General features: G+C 39.5%; 1 protein-coding gene across 10 annotated transcripts in view; it reads right to left on the bottom strand.

The window, feature by feature from the left end:
* DST (dystonin) overlaps positions 1 to 19,610 on the bottom strand; it is a gene marked incomplete at both ends in the record, with an annotated part of 487,217 nt that overhangs the window by 178,083 nt on the left and 289,524 nt on the right. For all 10 annotated transcript variants that reach the window (XM_079713903.1, XM_079713907.1, XM_079713908.1 and 7 more), the window contains 5 exons: positions 2,760 to 2,887; positions 3,378 to 3,473; positions 5,574 to 5,693; positions 13,037 to 13,143; positions 13,239 to 13,351. In XM_079713903.1, the coding sequence (XP_079570029.1) occupies positions 2,760 to 2,887; positions 3,378 to 3,473; positions 5,574 to 5,693; positions 13,037 to 13,143; positions 13,239 to 13,351 (564 nt within the window). The remainder of the gene's footprint in view (positions 1 to 2,759; positions 2,888 to 3,377; positions 3,474 to 5,573; positions 5,694 to 13,036; positions 13,144 to 13,238; positions 13,352 to 19,610) is intronic.

Here is a 19,610-nt window from a genome sequence, read left to right as displayed (position 1 = left end):
TCCTCACCATTAAAAGTAGACTCAAAAGTAGAAGGTCTACAAAAAGCGCTACTTCTAACGGTGAAGAGTGGCAGCTGAATGGTACAGCTTTTAATGGCTCCTTAAATATGCCCCAACGTGCATATTCAACACACAGCAAATAATACACTGATAGGTATTCAGAAGGATCTCACCTAGAGCCATGGGTTTACTAGCTGAGGTCTGCCTTTTGTAGCCTGCACTAAAGCCCTACAAGTATGGACAAGGCAGGCTGACTGGGGCGTCACTGGAGAAGACTTGCCAAATATTTTCACCAAGAGTCATCCATTTGCAACTGCCTCAAAAACAACTTTGATGCCTCCCAGGAGCCCAGGTACAATTAGAAAAGGTTATTCCGGCAAATCATCAGCTAAAAGAACACAAATAGTCAATCAGACCCTGATCACAGCTTTTTAGAAAAGGCCAGGTCTGTACTGAACAACACTGGGTTAAAAACTGATACTTACAGGCACCTATAAACAAATGAGTTTGAGGAGAAGCAAAGTACTTTTCCTTTTTAACCACCATGGTGTTTGTTGATTAGGTTAAATTAACTGGAAAATTGTCCATTTACCTTTCTTTATAGGATTCGCTCCCAGGAATGTTAGGTCTAATCGTACTAAAGTTACTTTACATTTTTAAAAGCCAAAGTGCTAAGAAGAATATCAGTGCAATGCTTGCAAATTTAATTTGTCTGTGCTTATTTTTCCTTTCTATAGGTTATTACCTGGCCTAAGATCATTGGCTCTTTCGCATCTGTTTCTTACACACTCCCATGCTGCACAGCTATTATTTTGCAATACAGAGCTAATGCCAAAAAAAGAACTTGTTGCATCAAGAAAAATGAAGGCATTGAATCAGCCAAGCTCCTAAATATTTTCCTATCCCTAACACTGCAAGGCCAAACTGTTGCTTCTCCACCTAGAGGTAGATACTGTTCTTTTCAGAAGTCAAGAAAAGGAAATTTGAGAGTGCCATGTCAGATGTAGTCAGGAAAAAGAAAAGCACAAATAGTAATAGCAGCCAGCACCTAACATTTCTGAAGCAATTGTTACATGCCAGGAAATTAACTCATCATTTTACAGACATACTCAGAACCACCAAATGCTGTAGGTACTATTACATCCTGTTTACAAACGAAGAAACTGAAGCTTAGAGAAGTTACTGAATCTAAGATTACATGGCTTGTACACTGAGCTAATAATTCATCCAGGATTGACTGGCTCCTAGACCTCGAACTCTTAACCATAGCATTCTTTCATTAACATATTAAAATCCAGCTGCTATTCTGTCGACTAAAATCTACTGTGTACTCTTTTCTGTGGCATCCTTTTCCACTCTTTCCGATGAGAAGCTGAGCATCCCATCTGAACCACCCAGAATTATCTCCTCCATAAAAGGTCCATCCTGGGTATTTCGAGCTTGTTCTGGTTCTAATGACCTAGTTATGTAGATAGAACATGCTGCTTTAACAACAGTGTCATCAGTGATTTAATAAAGGCCTGACAAGTTAGAATTGCCCCTATATCTTCAACACATTAGCTCATATTTCTTCCATGTGGAAGTTACGAGGGGGCGCAGAGAGCATCAGGATACTGATAGCAGGCAGGGTGGTAAGTGTCGGCGACACAAGGAACTACAAAAACAGGAATTTGTCTCCACGTTACTAGAGCTCACACTGTAGAATGGGCAGCCCTTAACCAATCACAGACACATATACAAAATTACAACGGAGATGAGGGTTATGAAGGAGGAATCCATATAGACAGGAGCGTTATCACCAAGACATCTGAACCAACCTGGGAGACTGTGGAAAGTTTCTGGAGGAAATTACATTGAAGCCGAGATCTGAGAAAGATGAGGAGTAAAGAGGGGATGAAAGAGACTTCCCAGCCAAAGGATCAGACAGTGCAGAGATCTCACACATGGGGGAGGCTGGGACCTTGGCAAGTCAGAGCTCCTGAGAGGCAGACGGCGTGACCGCACTGTAGAAGCGAGGTGGGGTGGGGCCAGTCGGGCCTGAGGGCGATGCCTGGTCTGGCCACCGGTCAGGCTGTAAGGCCAGCCCCGTGGACTCAGGCCACACAAGCCCCACACACCACAAGTCAGGCTGGGATGTAAGGACTACCCCAGAGACACATCCATCCAACAAATGTGTCCTGAAGACCAAGGAGGACCTTCCCCGGCAGCTGGGTGTAGCGGGAGAGAAAGGATGAAGGTCAGTGATGTTTTCAGGGCAAAAAAGCAGAGAGGGAACTTGAGCCAGCATTTACTAAGTGTTCTCTAGAAGCGGCCTCACTGCCCTTCAAATAGAGGGTTCACTGCCCCGTAGAAAGAGGGCCGTAGCCAAAAATACAACAAGAAACAAGATAAGTTCATGGTTAGTCTATGTTATGTATGGATGACCTTCTGGATCCAGGCCTTGGCGACTTTAAAGTCAGTTGGAGAAATTCTCACGGGTCATCCTGACTGGCTTTAAAACTGTAACCATCGTATGAGATGAGATTTTACACACCAACCTAGGCCCTCTTCAAACACTACTTCACTGATCCCTCCTCAAACCTCTTGGAAGAGTTTCTAGACAAGAAAATGGAGAATCAGAAAGGCTAAGTGACTTATTCAAGGTCACACAGCCAAGTGAATGAAAAAGGTAAATGTTGGTCTCCAAAGCTTAAGTTCTTTCCACGACACACGCTGACCCCTCCCACTGGACACCCAGGGCAGAGGACATCCCCACTCACCTTTCCACTTCGGGACGAAGTGCCTTCTCCCTCTCAAGCATGGCAATGATGAGCTTTCCCCACTCCTTTTCTATGTCATTGGGATGATAACCTTGAAGGAGTTTGATGCGTCCAAATTCTATCCAAATCTAGAGAAAACAACAACAAAAAAGTTAATGTGAAGCAAAGACGTAAAAAATTATGTTTCTTACATCAAGGTATATTATTAAAGATAATATTGGATACCTTATGATACCACTTATATGTGGAATCTAAAATATGGCACAAATGAACTTTACGGAATAGAAACAGACTCACAGACATAGAGAACAGACTTGTGGTTGCCAAGGGGGAAGAGGGGTGAGGGAGGGATGGATTGGGAGTTTGGGGTTAGCAGACACAAACTATTATATATAGGATGGATAAACAACAAGGTCCTACTGTATAGCACAGGGAGCTATATTCATTATGCTATGATAAACCATAATGGAAAAGAGTATGAAAAAGAATATACACATATGTATAACTGAATCACTTTGCTGTACAACAGAAATTAACACAACACTGTAAATCAAGTATACTTCAATAAAATTCTTTTAAAATATTACATTTGACAATACAAAGGAAATTTCTGCTTACCTCTAATAATTTATACAGGCGTTTAATTTTTGATTTTTCTGTCTCCTTTGGTGGAATTTCTGTTTCTTTAAACTGTAAATACTGAGTATAAAGTGCCTAAAAAGAAAGGGAAAATAAATGAAGGGCCAAACTTCAAAGACCTGTTTTCATTATCACATAATGCCACCACTTCAAATGCTATTTACTCTGTCTAGTGCCCTCAGTGGCATTCCTTTATAAAACAGACACTCAAGGACCCTGCTGATTCCCAGCCAGTCGGTAAGCAGGCTGTATGGGATCTGAGGAGGGTGTAATTATGGCTATGAGCCCTGATGCAACATAGGCTACCCAGCCATCTGGATAGTGAAAACCACAGCAGTATCTACTATGGCTCTACTGACAATCTCTCATTATCCAAACAAGAAGATACATACTTTAAAAGATCCACTTCCAAAATGCTGTACTTTAGCTTTTAGTTTTTGGAAAAATCATCTGATGCAATTCCCATAAAAAGGGGTGGGGAGCATTCTCCTCTATTTCATGGTCTATCCTTGAAAACAGAATTCTCATCAGATAGATAGGACTAAAATTTCATTTCAATGTCCCATTGACCAAATTAAGCAGAACTTATAAGTAAACGAAGACAGATGCTATTGGTCGCTGCTATTATTATAAAAGTTTGAACCATATAATTAAATTACTATCTAATTTATAGATATTAACTTGGGAATCTCTTAAATATGTTTATTATATTTATTAACAAGGACCTTATAAAAATTATGTTGGTAAAGCATCTCCACATTTAATAAGTGTATGCTAATTATTTCATCCTAATTCGTGCTGCTTTAAAACAAGTCCCTCCAAACATTCAGGCAGACACATTTCTTTGAAGGATTCCATTTAATGTTTTGCTGGCTAATAAAATTATTTGGTATTTCCCCACAATATACTTTTTTCCTGTATCACGTCCTATCCCAGGCACCAGTCAGTAATCTGTGTAGTCACTCGAACTTCTTTAATAATTTAAGAATCTGTATTAATCAGAAGCCAGCAAGAATTTACTCAAATGTCTGGACAAAAGGAATCCATCTGGAAATAAATGGAACTCGAAATCTGAAAATTGGTTTAAACTCAAAATGCACCATTTCAGGATGTCCATAGGTGAATAAGCACGGAATGCCCTCATGGACTACCCACTGTTCACAGCAGACATGCTGATAGAAGGGGGAGGAAAGCTTTCCTGCCAGGAGAGGTTCCAGCCACAGAGGCAGACATCACACAAACAGCTTCAGAGAGAACTTAAACAGCATCACATCGACACACACCAAGGAACTTTGTGCCAAGGACAAGTTCCCCATGGCAACGTGAATAAAAGCTATTCCACAGATGTTCCATATAGACGCATGGACACAATTACTAACTTTAACAGGGCCCACACCGGGTTAGGACCGTTTTTTGCAATGCTAGTCTCATCCAGAAAGCAAAGTCTGCAATTCAAGGAGTTAGACTTTGTTGTTCATACTCGCATTACCCAGTTCTTGAAATAAAGTACACTACTTTGCTATGACAAATCCCAATGTACAAAATGAGACAACTTATTTTCAATACGTTTCTGTAAAGGTACTATCTTTTAATATTTCTATAATGTCTCTGCTCAAAGAGATGGACCCAGGTTCTTAGGTAGTAGTAAATGTTCTACTAAACCAGGAACTCATTTACTCTGGGAGTCAGGTATGTATTTTTGAATTCGTGGTGAAAGACGGTATGTACCTCTTGCCGTACCACATGAGCCTCTGAGGCCGTTTTTTAACAGGATGTGACCACAGGCACAGGCCCTGCCACGGTCACATTGCACAAGCTCCCGCCCGCCTCGTGCCCCAGCCATCTGCTGGCTCCAGGCATCTCCCAGGCACCAAAAAGAATCTGGCAACGTCACTTCCAGAAACCTTCCCAAATTAAACCTTAAAACTCTCAACAATTCAAACCAAAGGGATTATACATTTCTTTAAGATGTTGTCACTATTATCTTTTAATTATTAATGTTCACTTCCATTTTCTCTGTACAATAGGAGACGAATAAATAAATAATTTGCCTGATGATTAGTACCTTGCCAAGGGCAATTTTTCTTCAATTTCTGAAATGACAGAACCATTTCAGCATTATTTAAAAGTTTAATAATAAACTCAATCCTACTCAACTTCTATAGGGACACAGACCTTGAGTTCTACGGGATTATTAGGAAATGTTCTCTCGGACATAGTGGTCACATGGTGTCTGATCCACTGGACGAGGTAGTTGACCATATTCTGGTATTCAATCCATTTGACTTCAACATCCTACAACGAGAAGATGGCAGAGAAGGTCTATATCTGCAGATTGTAACATTCACGCCTAACACAATCTGGCCAGAGGTCATTCTGTGGATTTGCGGGGCTTTAAGCCTGATGGAGAGGACCAGCTCCATGTTTTCTTCCTTTCCACCCAGTCCTAATCCTTTCCACTTAAACAGCCTTCAAAACACACTATCAACATCTGACCACTAAGACTAGCCTAAGGAGTGCCAGCTCTATCCAGGGATCCAGGCTGCTTGAAGCACTGTGTTACAAAGGCTTCAGAGGCTGCATTGAAATGTAGCAGAAAAAAAAGAACACTCTGATCAATCTGAGGTGTTTTCCAGGCACTCGAGAAAGGCACTCAAAAGGTTTAGCCTGCATAAGCCAAATCAGTTGCCCTCTCTGCCAACCTTTCTAAGTCCACCTTATATCTGAAACTCAAAGAGCTACGCGATACATAGGAAACCAGACAGGAGTGAAAACTAGAGGAAATGTACATGTGGGATGATTCAAGTACTGTTAGGCAAACATTTTTTAAAATGGAGGAGACTGGAAAATTGTAAACTGCTATATTCAATTAAGTATTTGATGACTGCTTATGATGTTCAAAGCATGTGCTAAGCATTGTAATAAAAATATAATACTTCAAGACATGACCTCTTTTATCAAAGAGTTTCTGTCTAGATGAGGAGGCAAGAGAGAGTCATAATATAAACAGTTACGCAAAACGAAAAGCAGCATTTAACAAGTGCTGAAATAACGGAAACGGGTAGTACATGTGAGGCGCTAAGGTAAGAATTAGGTGAGCATAAATGTGCCTCAAAATGATCACTGAAGGTTTCCTGGGAGAGGGAATCCCTGAGCAGTTGTACAATGGCCAGTAATTGTTGGTGGCTGGCAGAAGGAGCAGAGAAAAGATGGGGGAGGGGGGTCAAGGGAGTCAGGACTCTGGAACAGAAATGCCCCGGACACCACAAACAGTTCATGTGGGGAATGATGTGGGTAAGCAGAACTGATAAAAGGCAGAATTGTGGACGCCAGAACATCTAGACTGGGTTGAACCTTACAAGCCACATGGAGCCACGGAAGTTTTTCTAGCTAATGTGGCAACAATGTACAGAGTTCATGGGAAGAGAAAAACAATGGAGAAAGTAAAGCCACAAGAAAGCTCTCATCCTTATTCTAGTGAAGGGATAAGAGTGAGGAACTGGGTACAGGCAGTGAGAAGACCAAGCAAGGAACAGCCACAATAACATTTTGGAGCAACATTCAACCCTGAGTCACTGGCAGACACTGAAGCAGAGGAGGAGCATGGGACCAAGTCACTTGGGCACCAGCCTTTGTGAGAAAGAACATGAGGAGAGAATGGAAACAAGCCTCAAGCAATAGCACACAGAGGCGAAATAAGAGACCTGAAAGGGGAGCTCCCAAACCTTCAAAGTGAGACAGAATAAAGGAGAAATCTGCAGGAGGAGTGGAGAAGTCAGGGGGAGGGGGGTCCCCCCAAATGCACGTCATGTACAGGGTGCCCTGTCCTCCAGAAACGCACAGCACTTGTCAGCAGGACCCGCACAAAACGCACCGCTGAAATGAACTGCACAGACTTTGGGAAGCAGTGGACTAAATAAAGAGCCCAAAGCTGCTTGTCAGAGACCGTGCCCTGCTACGAAGAAGCTCCGTTAATTTGGCAAAATCAAATCGCCCTCCTCCGGGCCTCACCTTTAAATGAGAAACAAGGCAGAGCTACCTTATATCCTGGGATCACATAAGTTAAAAAACTTGAAAGTGATTTCAAAAGTGAGATATTCTCTGCGTACCTTCTCTGCAGAGAAGGATACCAAATAGGGCAGCTGTAAAACAGCAGTAAGTTTAAAAAGAAAATCTCTAAATTAAGTGACCTATTAACTCAAATCCTTTAAAAAATATTTGATAATTAAAAACTGTAAACTCATACAACTTGACAGCAAAAAAAATAATCCAATCAAAAAGAGGGCAGAAGACCTAAATAGACATTTCTCCACAGAAGAAATACAAATGGCCAACAGGCACATGAAAATATGCTCAACCGCGCTAATTATTACAGAAATGCAAATCAAACCTACAACGAGGTACCACTTCACACTGGTCAGAATGGCCACCATTAAAAAGTCTACAAATAACAAATGCTGGAGAGGGTATGGAGAAAAGGGAACCCTCCTACACTGTTGGTGGGAATGTAAATTGTTGCAGCCACTATGGAGAACAGTACGGGGGTTCCTCAGAAAACTAAAACTATAATTACCATAAGATCCAGCAATCGAGCCTCATCTACCAGAGGGCAGACAGCAGAAGCAAGAAGAACTACAATCCTGCTGCCAGTGGACCGAAAACCACATTCACAGAAAGACAGACAAAATGAAAAGGCAGAGGACTATGTACCAGATGAAGGAACAAGATAGAACCCCAGAAAAACAACTAAATGAAGTGGAGATAGGCAACCTTCCAGAAAAAGAATTCAGAATGATAGTGAAGATGATCCAGGACCTCGGAAAAAGAATGGAGGCATAGATCGAGAAGACACAAGAAATGTTTAACAAAGACCTAGAAGAATTAAAGAACAAACACCTAGAAGAATTAAAAAACAAACAAATAGAGATGAACAATACAATAACTGAAATGAAAAATACACTAGAAGGAAGCAATAGCAAATAACTGAGGCAGAAGAACGGATAAGTGACCCGGAAGACAGAATGGTGGAATTCACTGCCATGGAACAGAATAAAGAAAAGAGAATGAAAAGAAATGAAGACAACCTAAGGGACCTCTGGGACAGCATGAAACGCACCAACATTAGCATTATAGGGGTGCCAGAAGGAGAAGGGAGAGAGAGAAAGGACCAGAGAAAATATCTGAAGAGATTATAGCTGAAAACGTCCCTAACATGGGAAACAAAATGGCCATCCAAGTCCAGGAAGTGCAGAGAGTCCCAGGCAGGTTAAACCCAAGAAGAAACATGCCAAGATATGCAGTAATCAAACTGACAAAAATTAAAGACAAAGAAAGATTACTAAAAGCAACAAGGGGAAAATGACAGCGTACAAGGGAACTCCCATAAGGTTACAGCTGATTTCTCAGCAGAAACTCTACAAGCCAGAAGGGAGTGGCACGATATATTTAAAGTGATGAAAGGGAAGAACCTACAACCAAGATTACTCTACCCAGAAAGGATCTCATTCAGATTTGATGGAGAAATCAAAAGCTTTACAGACAAGCAAAAGTTAAGAGAATTCAGCACCACCAAACCAGGTCTACAACAAATGCAAAAGGAACTTCTCTAAGTGGGAAACACAAGAGAAGAAAAGGACCTACAAAAACAAACCCAAAACAATTAAGAAAATGGTAATAGGAACATAGATATCGATAATTACCTTAACTGTAAATGGATAAAATGCTTCAACCAAAAGACACAGGCTCGCTCAATGGATACCAAAACAAGACCCAAATATATGCTGTCTACAAGAGACCCACTTCAGACCTAGGGACACATACAGACTGAAAGTGAGGGGATGGAAAAAGATATTCCATGCAAATGGAAATCAAAAGACAGCTGGAGTAGTAATACTCATATCAGATAAAATAAACTTTAAAATAAAGAATGTTAAAAGAGATAAGGAAGAACACTACATAATGATTAAGGGATCAATCCAAGAAGAAAATATAACAATTATAAATATATAAGCACCCCCAACATAGGAGCATCTCAATACATAAGGCAAATGCTAACAGCTATAAAAGAGGAAATCAACAGTAACACAATAGTGGGGGACTTTAACACATCACTTACACCAATGGACAGATCATCCAGACAGAAAATTAATAAGGAAACACAAGCTTTAAATGACACAATACACCAGACATATTTAATTGATATTTATAAGACATTCCAGGGCTTCCCTGGTGGCGCAGTGGTTGAGAGTCCGCCTGCTGATGCAGGGGACACGGGTTCGTGTCCCGGTCCGGGAAGATCCCACATGCCGCGGAGCGGCTGGACCCGTGAGCCATGGCCGCTGAGCCTGCGTGTCTGGAGCCTGTGCTCCACAACGGGAGAGGCCACAATGGTGAGAGGCCTGCGTACCGCAAAAAAAAAAAAAAAAAAAAAAAAAAAAAGACATTCCATCCAAAAACAGCAGATTGCACCTTCTTCTCAAGTGCACATGGAACACTCTCCAAGACAGATCACATCTTGGGTCACAAATCAAGCCTCGGTAAATTTAAGAAAATTGAAATCATATCAAGCATCTTTTCCAACCACAACGCTATGAGATTAGAAATAAATTACAGGGAAAATAACATAAAAAACACAAACACATGGAGGCTAAACAATATGTTACTAAATAACCAAGAGATCACTGAAGAAATCAAAGAGGAAATCAAAAAATACCTAGAGACAAATGACAACGAAAACATGACGATCCAAAACCTATAGGATGCAGCAAAAGCAGTTCTAAGAGGGAAGTTTATAGCAATACAATCCTACCTCAAGAAACAAGAAAAATCTCAAATAAACAATCTAACCTTACACCTAAAGGAACTAGAGAAAGAAGAACAAACAAAAGCTAAAGTTAGTAGAAGGAAAGAAATCATAAAGATCAGAGCAGAAATAAATGAAATAGAACAACAACAAAAAAAAACAACAGCAAAGATCAATAAAATGAAAAGCTGGTTCTCTGAGAAGATAAAACTGATAAACCTTTAGCCAGACTCAAGACGGAGAGGACTCAAATCAATAAAATTAGAAATGAAAAAGGAGAACTTACAACTGACACCGCAGAATTACAAAGCATCATAAGAGACTACTACAAGCAACTCTGTACCAATAAAATGGACAACCTGGAAGAAATGGACAAATTCTTAGAAAGGTATAACTTTCCAAGACTGAACCAAGAAGAAACAGAAAATATTAACAGACCAACTACAAGTAATGAAATTGAAGCTGTGATTAAAAATCTTCCAACAAACAAAAAGTCCAGGACCAGATGGCTTCACAGGTGAATTCTATCAAACATTTAGAGAAGAGGTAACACCCATCCTTCTCAAACTCTTCCAAAAAATTGCAGAGGAGGGAACACTGCCAAACTCATTCTATGAGGCCACTGTCCCCCTGACCTCAAAAGCAGACCAAGATACTACAACAAAAGAAAATTACAGACCAATATCACTGATGAATATAGATGCAAAAATCCTCAACAAAATACTAGCCAACAGAATCCAACAACACATTAAAAACATAATACACCATGATCAAGTGGGATTTATCCCGGGGATGCAAGGGTTCTTCAATATATGCAAATCAATCAATGTGATACACCATAGTAACAAATCGAAGAATAAAAACCGTATGATCATCTCAGTAGATGCAGACAAAGCTTTTGACAAAATTCAACACCTATTTATGATAAAAACTCTCCAGAAAGTGGGCACAGAGGGAATCTACCTCAACATAATAAAGGCCATATATGACAAACCTGCAGTGAACATCATTCTCAATGGTGAAAAATTGAAAGCATTTCCTCTAAGATCAGGAACAAGACAAGGATGTCCACTCTCATCACTATTATTCAACATAGTTTTGGAAGTTCTAGCCACACAATCAGAGAAGAAAAATAAAAGGAATCCAAATTGGAAAAAAAGAAGTAAAACTGTCACTCTTTGCAGATGACATGACACTATACATAGATAATCCTAAAGATGCCACCAGCTAATCAATGCATTTGGTGAAGTGGCAGGATACAAAATTAATGCACAGAAATCTCTTGCATTCCTACACACTAACAACGAAAGATCAGAAAGAGAAATTAAGGAAACAATCCCATTCACTACTGCAACAAAAAGAATAAAATACCTAGGAATAAACCTACCTAAGGAGGTAAAAGACCTGTACTCAGAAAACTGTAAGACACTGATGAAAGAAATCAAAGACGACACAAATAGTTGGAGAGATATATCATGTTCTTGGATTGGAAGAATCAATATTATGAAAATGACCATACTACCCAAAGCAATCTACAGATTCAGTGCAATCCCTATCAAATTACCAATAGCATTTTTTACAGAACTAGAACAAAAAAATCTTAAAATTTGTATGGAGACACAAAAGACATCGAATAGCCAAAGCAATCTTGAGGGAAAAAAACGGAGCTGGAGGAATCAGACTCCCTGACTTCAGACTATACTACAAAGCTACAGTAATCAAGACAATATGGTATTGGCTCAAAAACAGAAATATAGATCAATGGAACAGGATAGAAAACCCAGAGATAAACCCACACACCTATGGTCACCTAATCTATGACAAAGGAGGCAAGGATATACAATGGAGAAAAGGCAGTCTCTTTAATAAGTGGTGCTGGGAAAACTGGACAGCTATATGTAAAAGACTGAAATTAGAACACTCCCTAATACCATACACAAAAGTAAACTTAAAGTGGATTAAAGACCTAGATGTAAAACCAGACACTATAAAACTCTCAGAGGAAAACATAGGAAGAATGCTCCTTGACATAAATCACAGCAAGATCTTTTTTGACCCATTTCCTAGAGTAATGGAAATGAAAACAAACAAACAAAGAAACAAACAAATGGGACCTAATGAAACTTAAAAGCTTTTGCACAGCAAAGGAAACTATAAAAAAAAAACAACAAAAAAAAAGAGGAATCCCATGCCTGGGCATATATCCAGACAAAATTCTAATTCAAAAAGATACATGCACCCCAATGTTCACAGAAGCACTATTTACAATAGCCAAGACATGGAAACAACTTAAATGTCCATTGACAGATGAATGGATAAAGATGTGACACATATACATACAATGGAATATTACTCAGCTGTAAGAAAGAATGAAATAATGCCATTTGCAGCAATGTGGATGGACCTAGAGATTTTCATACTAAGTGAAGTCAGAAAGAGAAAGACAAATACCATATGATATCACTTATATGTGCTATCTAAAATGACACAAATGAACTTATCTATGAAACAGAAACAGAATCACAGACACAGACAGCAGACTTGTGGTTGCCAAGGGAGAGGGGGTTAGGGAAGGCGTGGAGTGGGAGGTTGAAGTTAGCAGAACTATATTCAATATCCTATGATAAACCATAATGGAAAATAACATTAAACAATGTGTGTGTGTGTGTGTGTGTATAACTGAATCACTTTGTTGTACAGCAGAAATTAACACAACATTGTAAATCGACTATATTTCAATTTTAAAAAGTCATATTAAAAAAACTGTAAACAGCACTATCAGAGAATTCAGTCAATTCTGAGTCAGCAGCTTCAGAATGGAAAAATCAATACTCACGTTTGCACCAATGCCTTCACCACCTTCAGGGACTTTGGGAAATGCGTCATAGAGAGATGATACATAAGTTATTACTGATTTTTCATCAGGTGAGGAGACATCAACATCTAAAAGCAGCAACATGAATTATTTCAAAATGCTGATCAATTACTTTGGATCAGACTTTCCAGCCCGGGGACATCTGGTCAAAATAATCACTCACCTTCAGGATCCAGAAGTCTTATAACACCGATTTTTTCTGCTACATAGAAAGCGTGCTCTAAATTTGCAAGGTTGCTTTGAACAGCAACAGTATTCATGTCTATCAGGTCCGGCCTAGGAAAAAATGCACCATATTAATGGTGTTTTTCACTTGCCAATTCAACATGAAATTTACATGTATACCTATTGACATAACAACTCCTGCAAATATTATTATGAAGCCTGTGTTGAAATACAGAGTTTTTCATCCAGTCTTTAACACTGCTCATGTGAACTAAAAATGCCCCCTGTCATATCAGTAAACAAAGGATGTTGCAGCCTTGAAGCCATCACATTACAGCCACCCCGACGTTGAGACCTAAGGGAACTCAGGAAGGAAACAGGATGCCCGCCATCAAACCATTAGACACTGCAGTCACCCCTGATGATGCACCCTGAGAAGACTCAGAATGAGAAAAGCAGGATACTGGCCCCAGACAGCTGAGGTGCATATCAAAGGAATGATTTCAGTAAGCCCAGGCTCTTGCATCTTTCCATAGAAAAGCGCTAAATTCCTTAACTTGAGATGTCTGCTTCTCTTTAATTAACAGTAATCATTTGATGTTCCAACTCCCTGGTCTTTGTTGCTCCCCACTTGCTGGCTCCCCACTTGTCTCTTCAGAGCAGTCCCTCAGAGCTATCTGAGATGCTGTGTCCTGGGATTAAGTCCTCAGTTTTGTCCACCAAATAAAACATAACTCTCAACTTTTAGGTTGTACATTTTTCAGCCAACACTCGCTTCTCTCAGAAACTTTTGTGTGCCAAAAGCAAATGTAGGAAAATATAACAATTTTAATGTATAAACTTTCAGCAAAGTCTACAAATTCCTCAAGATCAGAACATATTGAGTTGGCCAAAAAGTTCCTTCACATTTTAAGTAAAAATAAAAGACACATTTTTCATTTTCAACAAGAACTTTATTGAATAACATATTCACTGTTTTGTTCCACTACCTTCTGCCATTTTTCAGGCAACTTCATAATTCCATCTGCCCAAAACTTTTTATCTTTTTGAGCAAAGAACTGTTCCAGGTGCCTTTTACAGTCTTCCAGGGAAATGACATTTTTTCCATTAAGAGAATTTTGTAAAGACTGAAATAAATGGAAATCCAAAGATGCAATATCTGGTGAATATGGTGGATGAATCAGAACTTCCCAGCCAAGCTGTAACAGTTTTTGCCAGGTCATCAAAGAAACATGTGGTCTTGCATTACCCTAATGGAAGATTATGCATTTTCTGTTGACTAATTCTGGACACTTTTCGTCGAGTGCTGCTTTCAGTTGGTCTAATTGGGATCAGCACTTGTTGGAATTAATCGTTTGGTTTGTCTGGAAGGAGCTCATAATAAAGGACTCCCTTCCAATCCCACCATATACACAACATCACCTTCTTTGCATGAAGACCAGCCTTTGGTGGGGTTGGTGGTGGTTCATTTCTCTTCCGTTCCATATCATTGTACAGTATCTGCCTTTCATCACCCATCACAATTTGTTTTAAAAATGGAACATCTTCATTTTGCTTAAGTACAGAATTGCACGCGGAAACACAGTCAAGAAAGTTTTTTTCACTTCACTTATGTGGATCCCAAACATCAAAGCTATTAACATAACCAAGCTGGTGCAAATAATTTTCAATGCTTGATTTGGATATTTTGAGTATGGCGGCTATCTCCCGCATGGTATAAGGTTGATTGTTCTCAGTTAATGTCTCGATTTGATCACTATCAACTTCAACTGGTCTACCCAACCATGGAGCATTGTCCAGTGAGAAATCTCCAGCACGAAACTTCACAAACCACTTTTGACACATTCAATCAGTCACAGCACCTTCTCCATACACTACACAAATCTCTTTTTGCGTTTCAGTTGCGTTTTTACCTTTCTTGAAGTAATAAAGCATAATATGCCAAAAATGTTGCTTTTCTTCTTCCATCTTCAATATTAAAATGGCTACACAAAAATTCACCGATTTTGACAAGTTTCTTTTTTTTTAATGCACACTGCTATGATAGCTGTCACAATACAAGCTAACAAAATTGTTTCGAATGAAGTTAAAGACAACTAAGCACTACTAGAAGCATCTTAATGGAAAAAAACAACAAACCTTTTGGCCTACTCAATATATGAATATGTGTCGCATTCAATCTATTTAAACCCCACTACCTCAAAAGCATCCATCTAATCCAACTAGCAACTTCTCAGGGTTTCTCCCCAAACACAAAGAGCTTATGCCCAGTGCACTGTCATTCTCAGGGCAACCCCCACGCAGGACGCCTTTTCCTGTCACTGACAAATTCCTCAATTCTTCTCATCCTGGGAGCAGAGATCAAGCCCTATCTCCTCTGTGGTGCCTTCACTCATCTTTCCAGCCCTCATTTTCTTCCCCTCTGTTCCCTGAACTCTTTATAGTCTTGGGCCTGTGCCAGTTAATTTGGCACCTGGAATAATCACATACTTCTTTGCCCTCTAAATTCACTGTTCAATGTGCAGGCACATCTTGTTTCTCCCGACTGGTCAACTCTATGACTGTAAGAACCATGTGGTTTTAATGAACCTTTGTATTTTATCCTTCTGCTGAGATAAAGAGTGGCATATGCATTGTAGACACTCAATAAATATCTACCAATAAATTGGTAAGTAGGTTGGTTAGTAAATTGAATCATAAATCATATTTTAGTCTTTCGACTAAAATAAGCATTAGCTTATATCTTCACAAGCACACATTACACACATACACACCCCAGATTTCACCTCTAATTTGTGAGACTTCCATGATGCTCTAAACCACAGGGATAACTGAGGCTGGCTCTATCTACATATAAGACAAGAAAAGACTTCCTGAATACTCCTTGAATACAAAGTGACAAAACACAGTAGCTGGAAACTTAACTCAAGGCCAGAAGCCAGTCAAGGAACTTTCCTCTCAAAACCAAAGCATTAAAAGAATGCAGAAACAAATGTGAAAACAGTAAAGTCTTCAAAAAGAGTGGCACCCACCTTTAAAATCTCTAAGAACCTGTTTCTCAACATCTAAGGAAAGGCTCTCTTTCCAACCTCCAAGGGCAATCTGCTTTTCTCAAAATAACCCTTTGAGGGTCTGCAGAAAGAGTGGGAGGGCTCAGAGGTAGCATGGGAGGATGAAATACAATTTTTCTGAACACTATGAGAAGACTGTTTACATGAGGAAAATATATCATTTATCTGAGGGAGGGAAACAGCAATCTGTACTCTTATTTTTATCTGATGAGAAAGCAGACCTCCAAAGAAATCTAGTCACAGTTTTATAGCCCTTTGAAGTGTTCATAACCCTGATTTTTTTTTTTTTTTTTTTTTGCAGCATTGGGTCTTCATTGCTGCACGTGGGCTTTCTCTAGTTGCGGCGAGCGGGGGCTACTCTTCATTGTGGTGCGTGGGCTTCTCACTGCAGTAGTTTCTCTTGTTGTGGAGCATGGGCTCTAGGCACATGGGCTTCAGTAGTTGTGGCACATGGGCTCAGTAGTTGCGGCTCGCGGGCTCTGCAGCACAGGCTCAGTAATTGTGGTGCATGGGCTTAGTTGCTCCGCAGCATGTGGGATCTTTCAGAACTAGGGATTGAACCTGTGTCCCCTGCATTGGCAGGCAGATTCTTAACCACTGCACCACCAGGGAAGTCGAGAAGTGTTCGTAACCTTGAAATGTAACTACCTACCTACCTATTTCCCAGGAATTATTTGGAAATTCTTTAATTCTTTTCACATTGCCACCAATATGATCACTGAAAAGGGAACCCACATTGATTATACGAACTATGAATCTACTGACAACAACAGAGGTAAATGACATACCTAAAAATAACATTTTTTACTCACACAGAACTATTTTGAAGAATCTTCCAACTTCAAGATTACTAAACAAGTGTGGATGATAGTCTAGACAAAAACAAACCTCTGAAGTTCAAAAAATAGTTTTTCATCCACAAAGTTCTGACATTTTAAAGAAATAAAAAACCAACGTTTCTGAGTTTGCCAAATCTCCGGACAAGAAAGGGCACGTTACCATGCAAAGCCTGCCATTAGCAAAGAAAGTAAACACTGAGTAATCCCCGAGAATGAATAAAGTCATTGAAGAATTTAGTTCTCCACTGAGAGAACAAAACATAAAACCTCCTTCAGAATGACATAGTTGTTTCAGCACAAAAGCAGCTGTGTAATGCATCAATCTGGGGTAAGTCATCTCTTTTTTCATGATATTTAACCCTTTAATGGCACAAAAGCTGCAATGGTTTTCCTCCACTGAAAGACTGCAGTAGACAAGCCTTAATGAAGGAAAATGTTTTTTTAAAACTACTGTGAAAAAGTAGCAGCCTCCAACTTGTCATAATTCTACCCTCCCCTGGCGTCCCTTTTCAGTCTCCCATCCTGCTTTTTCCTCTGTTTGTCTGGAGCTTCCAGAAGTCACACGTGCTGTGACCTACCTTTCTTTCTCCTTCATCGCCTCACTGGGATCATATAACCCTTGAAAACTTCAACTATTTTCCACCTACAGAAGATTTTTATTTTCATTCTAAAGGTTCCATTTTACTGTAACATCTCCCTTTCGGGGCACTTTTACAGGAAATTTTATTCCCATCTGAGGTTTGACTAAGCAAAGGCTGTGAGCAATGAAGTTCCTGTATTAGTTTAGATAGTTGAGTGTTAACTAGTGTAATTTCCCTGTTCACTGAAGACCACTGAAAATTGTATAATGTAATCCTCTGCCACTAAAATAATATATACTAGTCCTTTTATGGAAAAAAAGCCATAGTGACTCTTACTTGTATTATTATTCTATGATATTGTAATCTTTTCTAAATGACTCGATCATCATGGATAGCAGTTTTTAAAACATATTTATATCCCACCCTTTTCCCATTAAATGAGTAAAAACAGATTACAAATTAATAAAAACAAGAGATGGTCACATACATTTTAAATTAGAAATATAAAACCAAGATAAGGCCATAAGATGAAGTTGAAAGAAAGGCCAAAAATTGCAAGCCACTTCTATGCATGCTTAGTGTCTTTGATTTATTCCCAAAAATACAGGACAAAAAGGTATCAAACGAAACAATAACGGTCATAATGCAAAATAATTTTGGATAAAAGTAATGCTTATCTTGCATACAACACCCATATTAAAAGTGCATTCTCCCTGGACAAAATACATATATATATACACCCACAAGCATATATACATATATATGTATGGTATTTATGTATATAGAGGCATTTGGAGAGAGATATATGTTTGTGTGTGTGTGTGTATATATAAAATATAAAGATATCATCCCCACACTGATAGCCAAACTAGTGGAACATTAAAATTCTATAAGAGATTTTTTGGTATAGACACCCCAAACAGTCTTCAAACACTTTAACATATTAGCTCACATAAGAATTAGATATGATTCTGAGAGAAAATGTGACTTAGTGTCACAAATGGCTGAAGATTAGGCTTCCATATTTTATCACGTCAAACACCAATTAGCCCAACTACAAGGAGCATGAAGCAAAGTCAAAATACCTGGAAAGAAAGTCCTTAGAAATTGCCATCGGAACATACCAGAGAGGGCACTGATAAAAGTTAGCTAAGAAGGGCTTCCCTGGTGGCGCAGTGGTTGAGAGTCCGCCTGCCGATGCAGGGGACACGGGTTCATACCCCAGTCTGGGAGGATCCCACATGCCGCGGAGTGGCTGGGCCCGTGAGCCATGGCCGCTGAGCCTGCGCGTCCGGAGCCTGTGCTCCGCAATGGGAGAGGCCACAACAGTGAGAGGCCCGCGTACCGCAAAAAAAAAAAAAAAAGTTAGCTAAGGAAAGAATACAGTAGTGCAGACACAAGATTACCAAATCCTGAACCAAAAATGTGACAACTACTGAAAGGACATATATAAGAAATATCAATAGTCAAAGTCCAAATCAGGATTTGTTTCCAAAGTATGGAAAAAAATGATTTAAATTCATAGAGTTTGTTTCAACCTAAATATCCATTGACAGATGAATGCATGAAGAAGATGTGATACACACACACACACACACACACACACACACACACACACAATGGAATATTACTCAGCCATAAAAAAGAATGAAATAATGCCATTTGCAGCAACATGGATGCAACTAGAGATTATCACGCTAAGAGAAGTCAGAAATAGAAAGACAAATACCATATGATATCACTTACATGTGGAATCTAAAATAGGACACAAATGTACCTATCTACAAAACAGAAACAGACTCATAGACATAGAGAACAGACTGGTGGTTGCCAAGGGGGTGGGGGGTGGGAGAGTGTAGGAGTGGGAGTTTGCCATTAG

The sequence above is a fragment of the Hyperoodon ampullatus genome, assembly GCF_949752795.1.
Source record: "Hyperoodon ampullatus genome assembly, chromosome: 10".
Taxonomy (NCBI): Eukaryota; Metazoa; Chordata; class Mammalia; order Artiodactyla; family Ziphiidae; genus Hyperoodon; species Hyperoodon ampullatus.
This window is presented reverse-complemented; position numbering and strand designations above follow the sequence as displayed.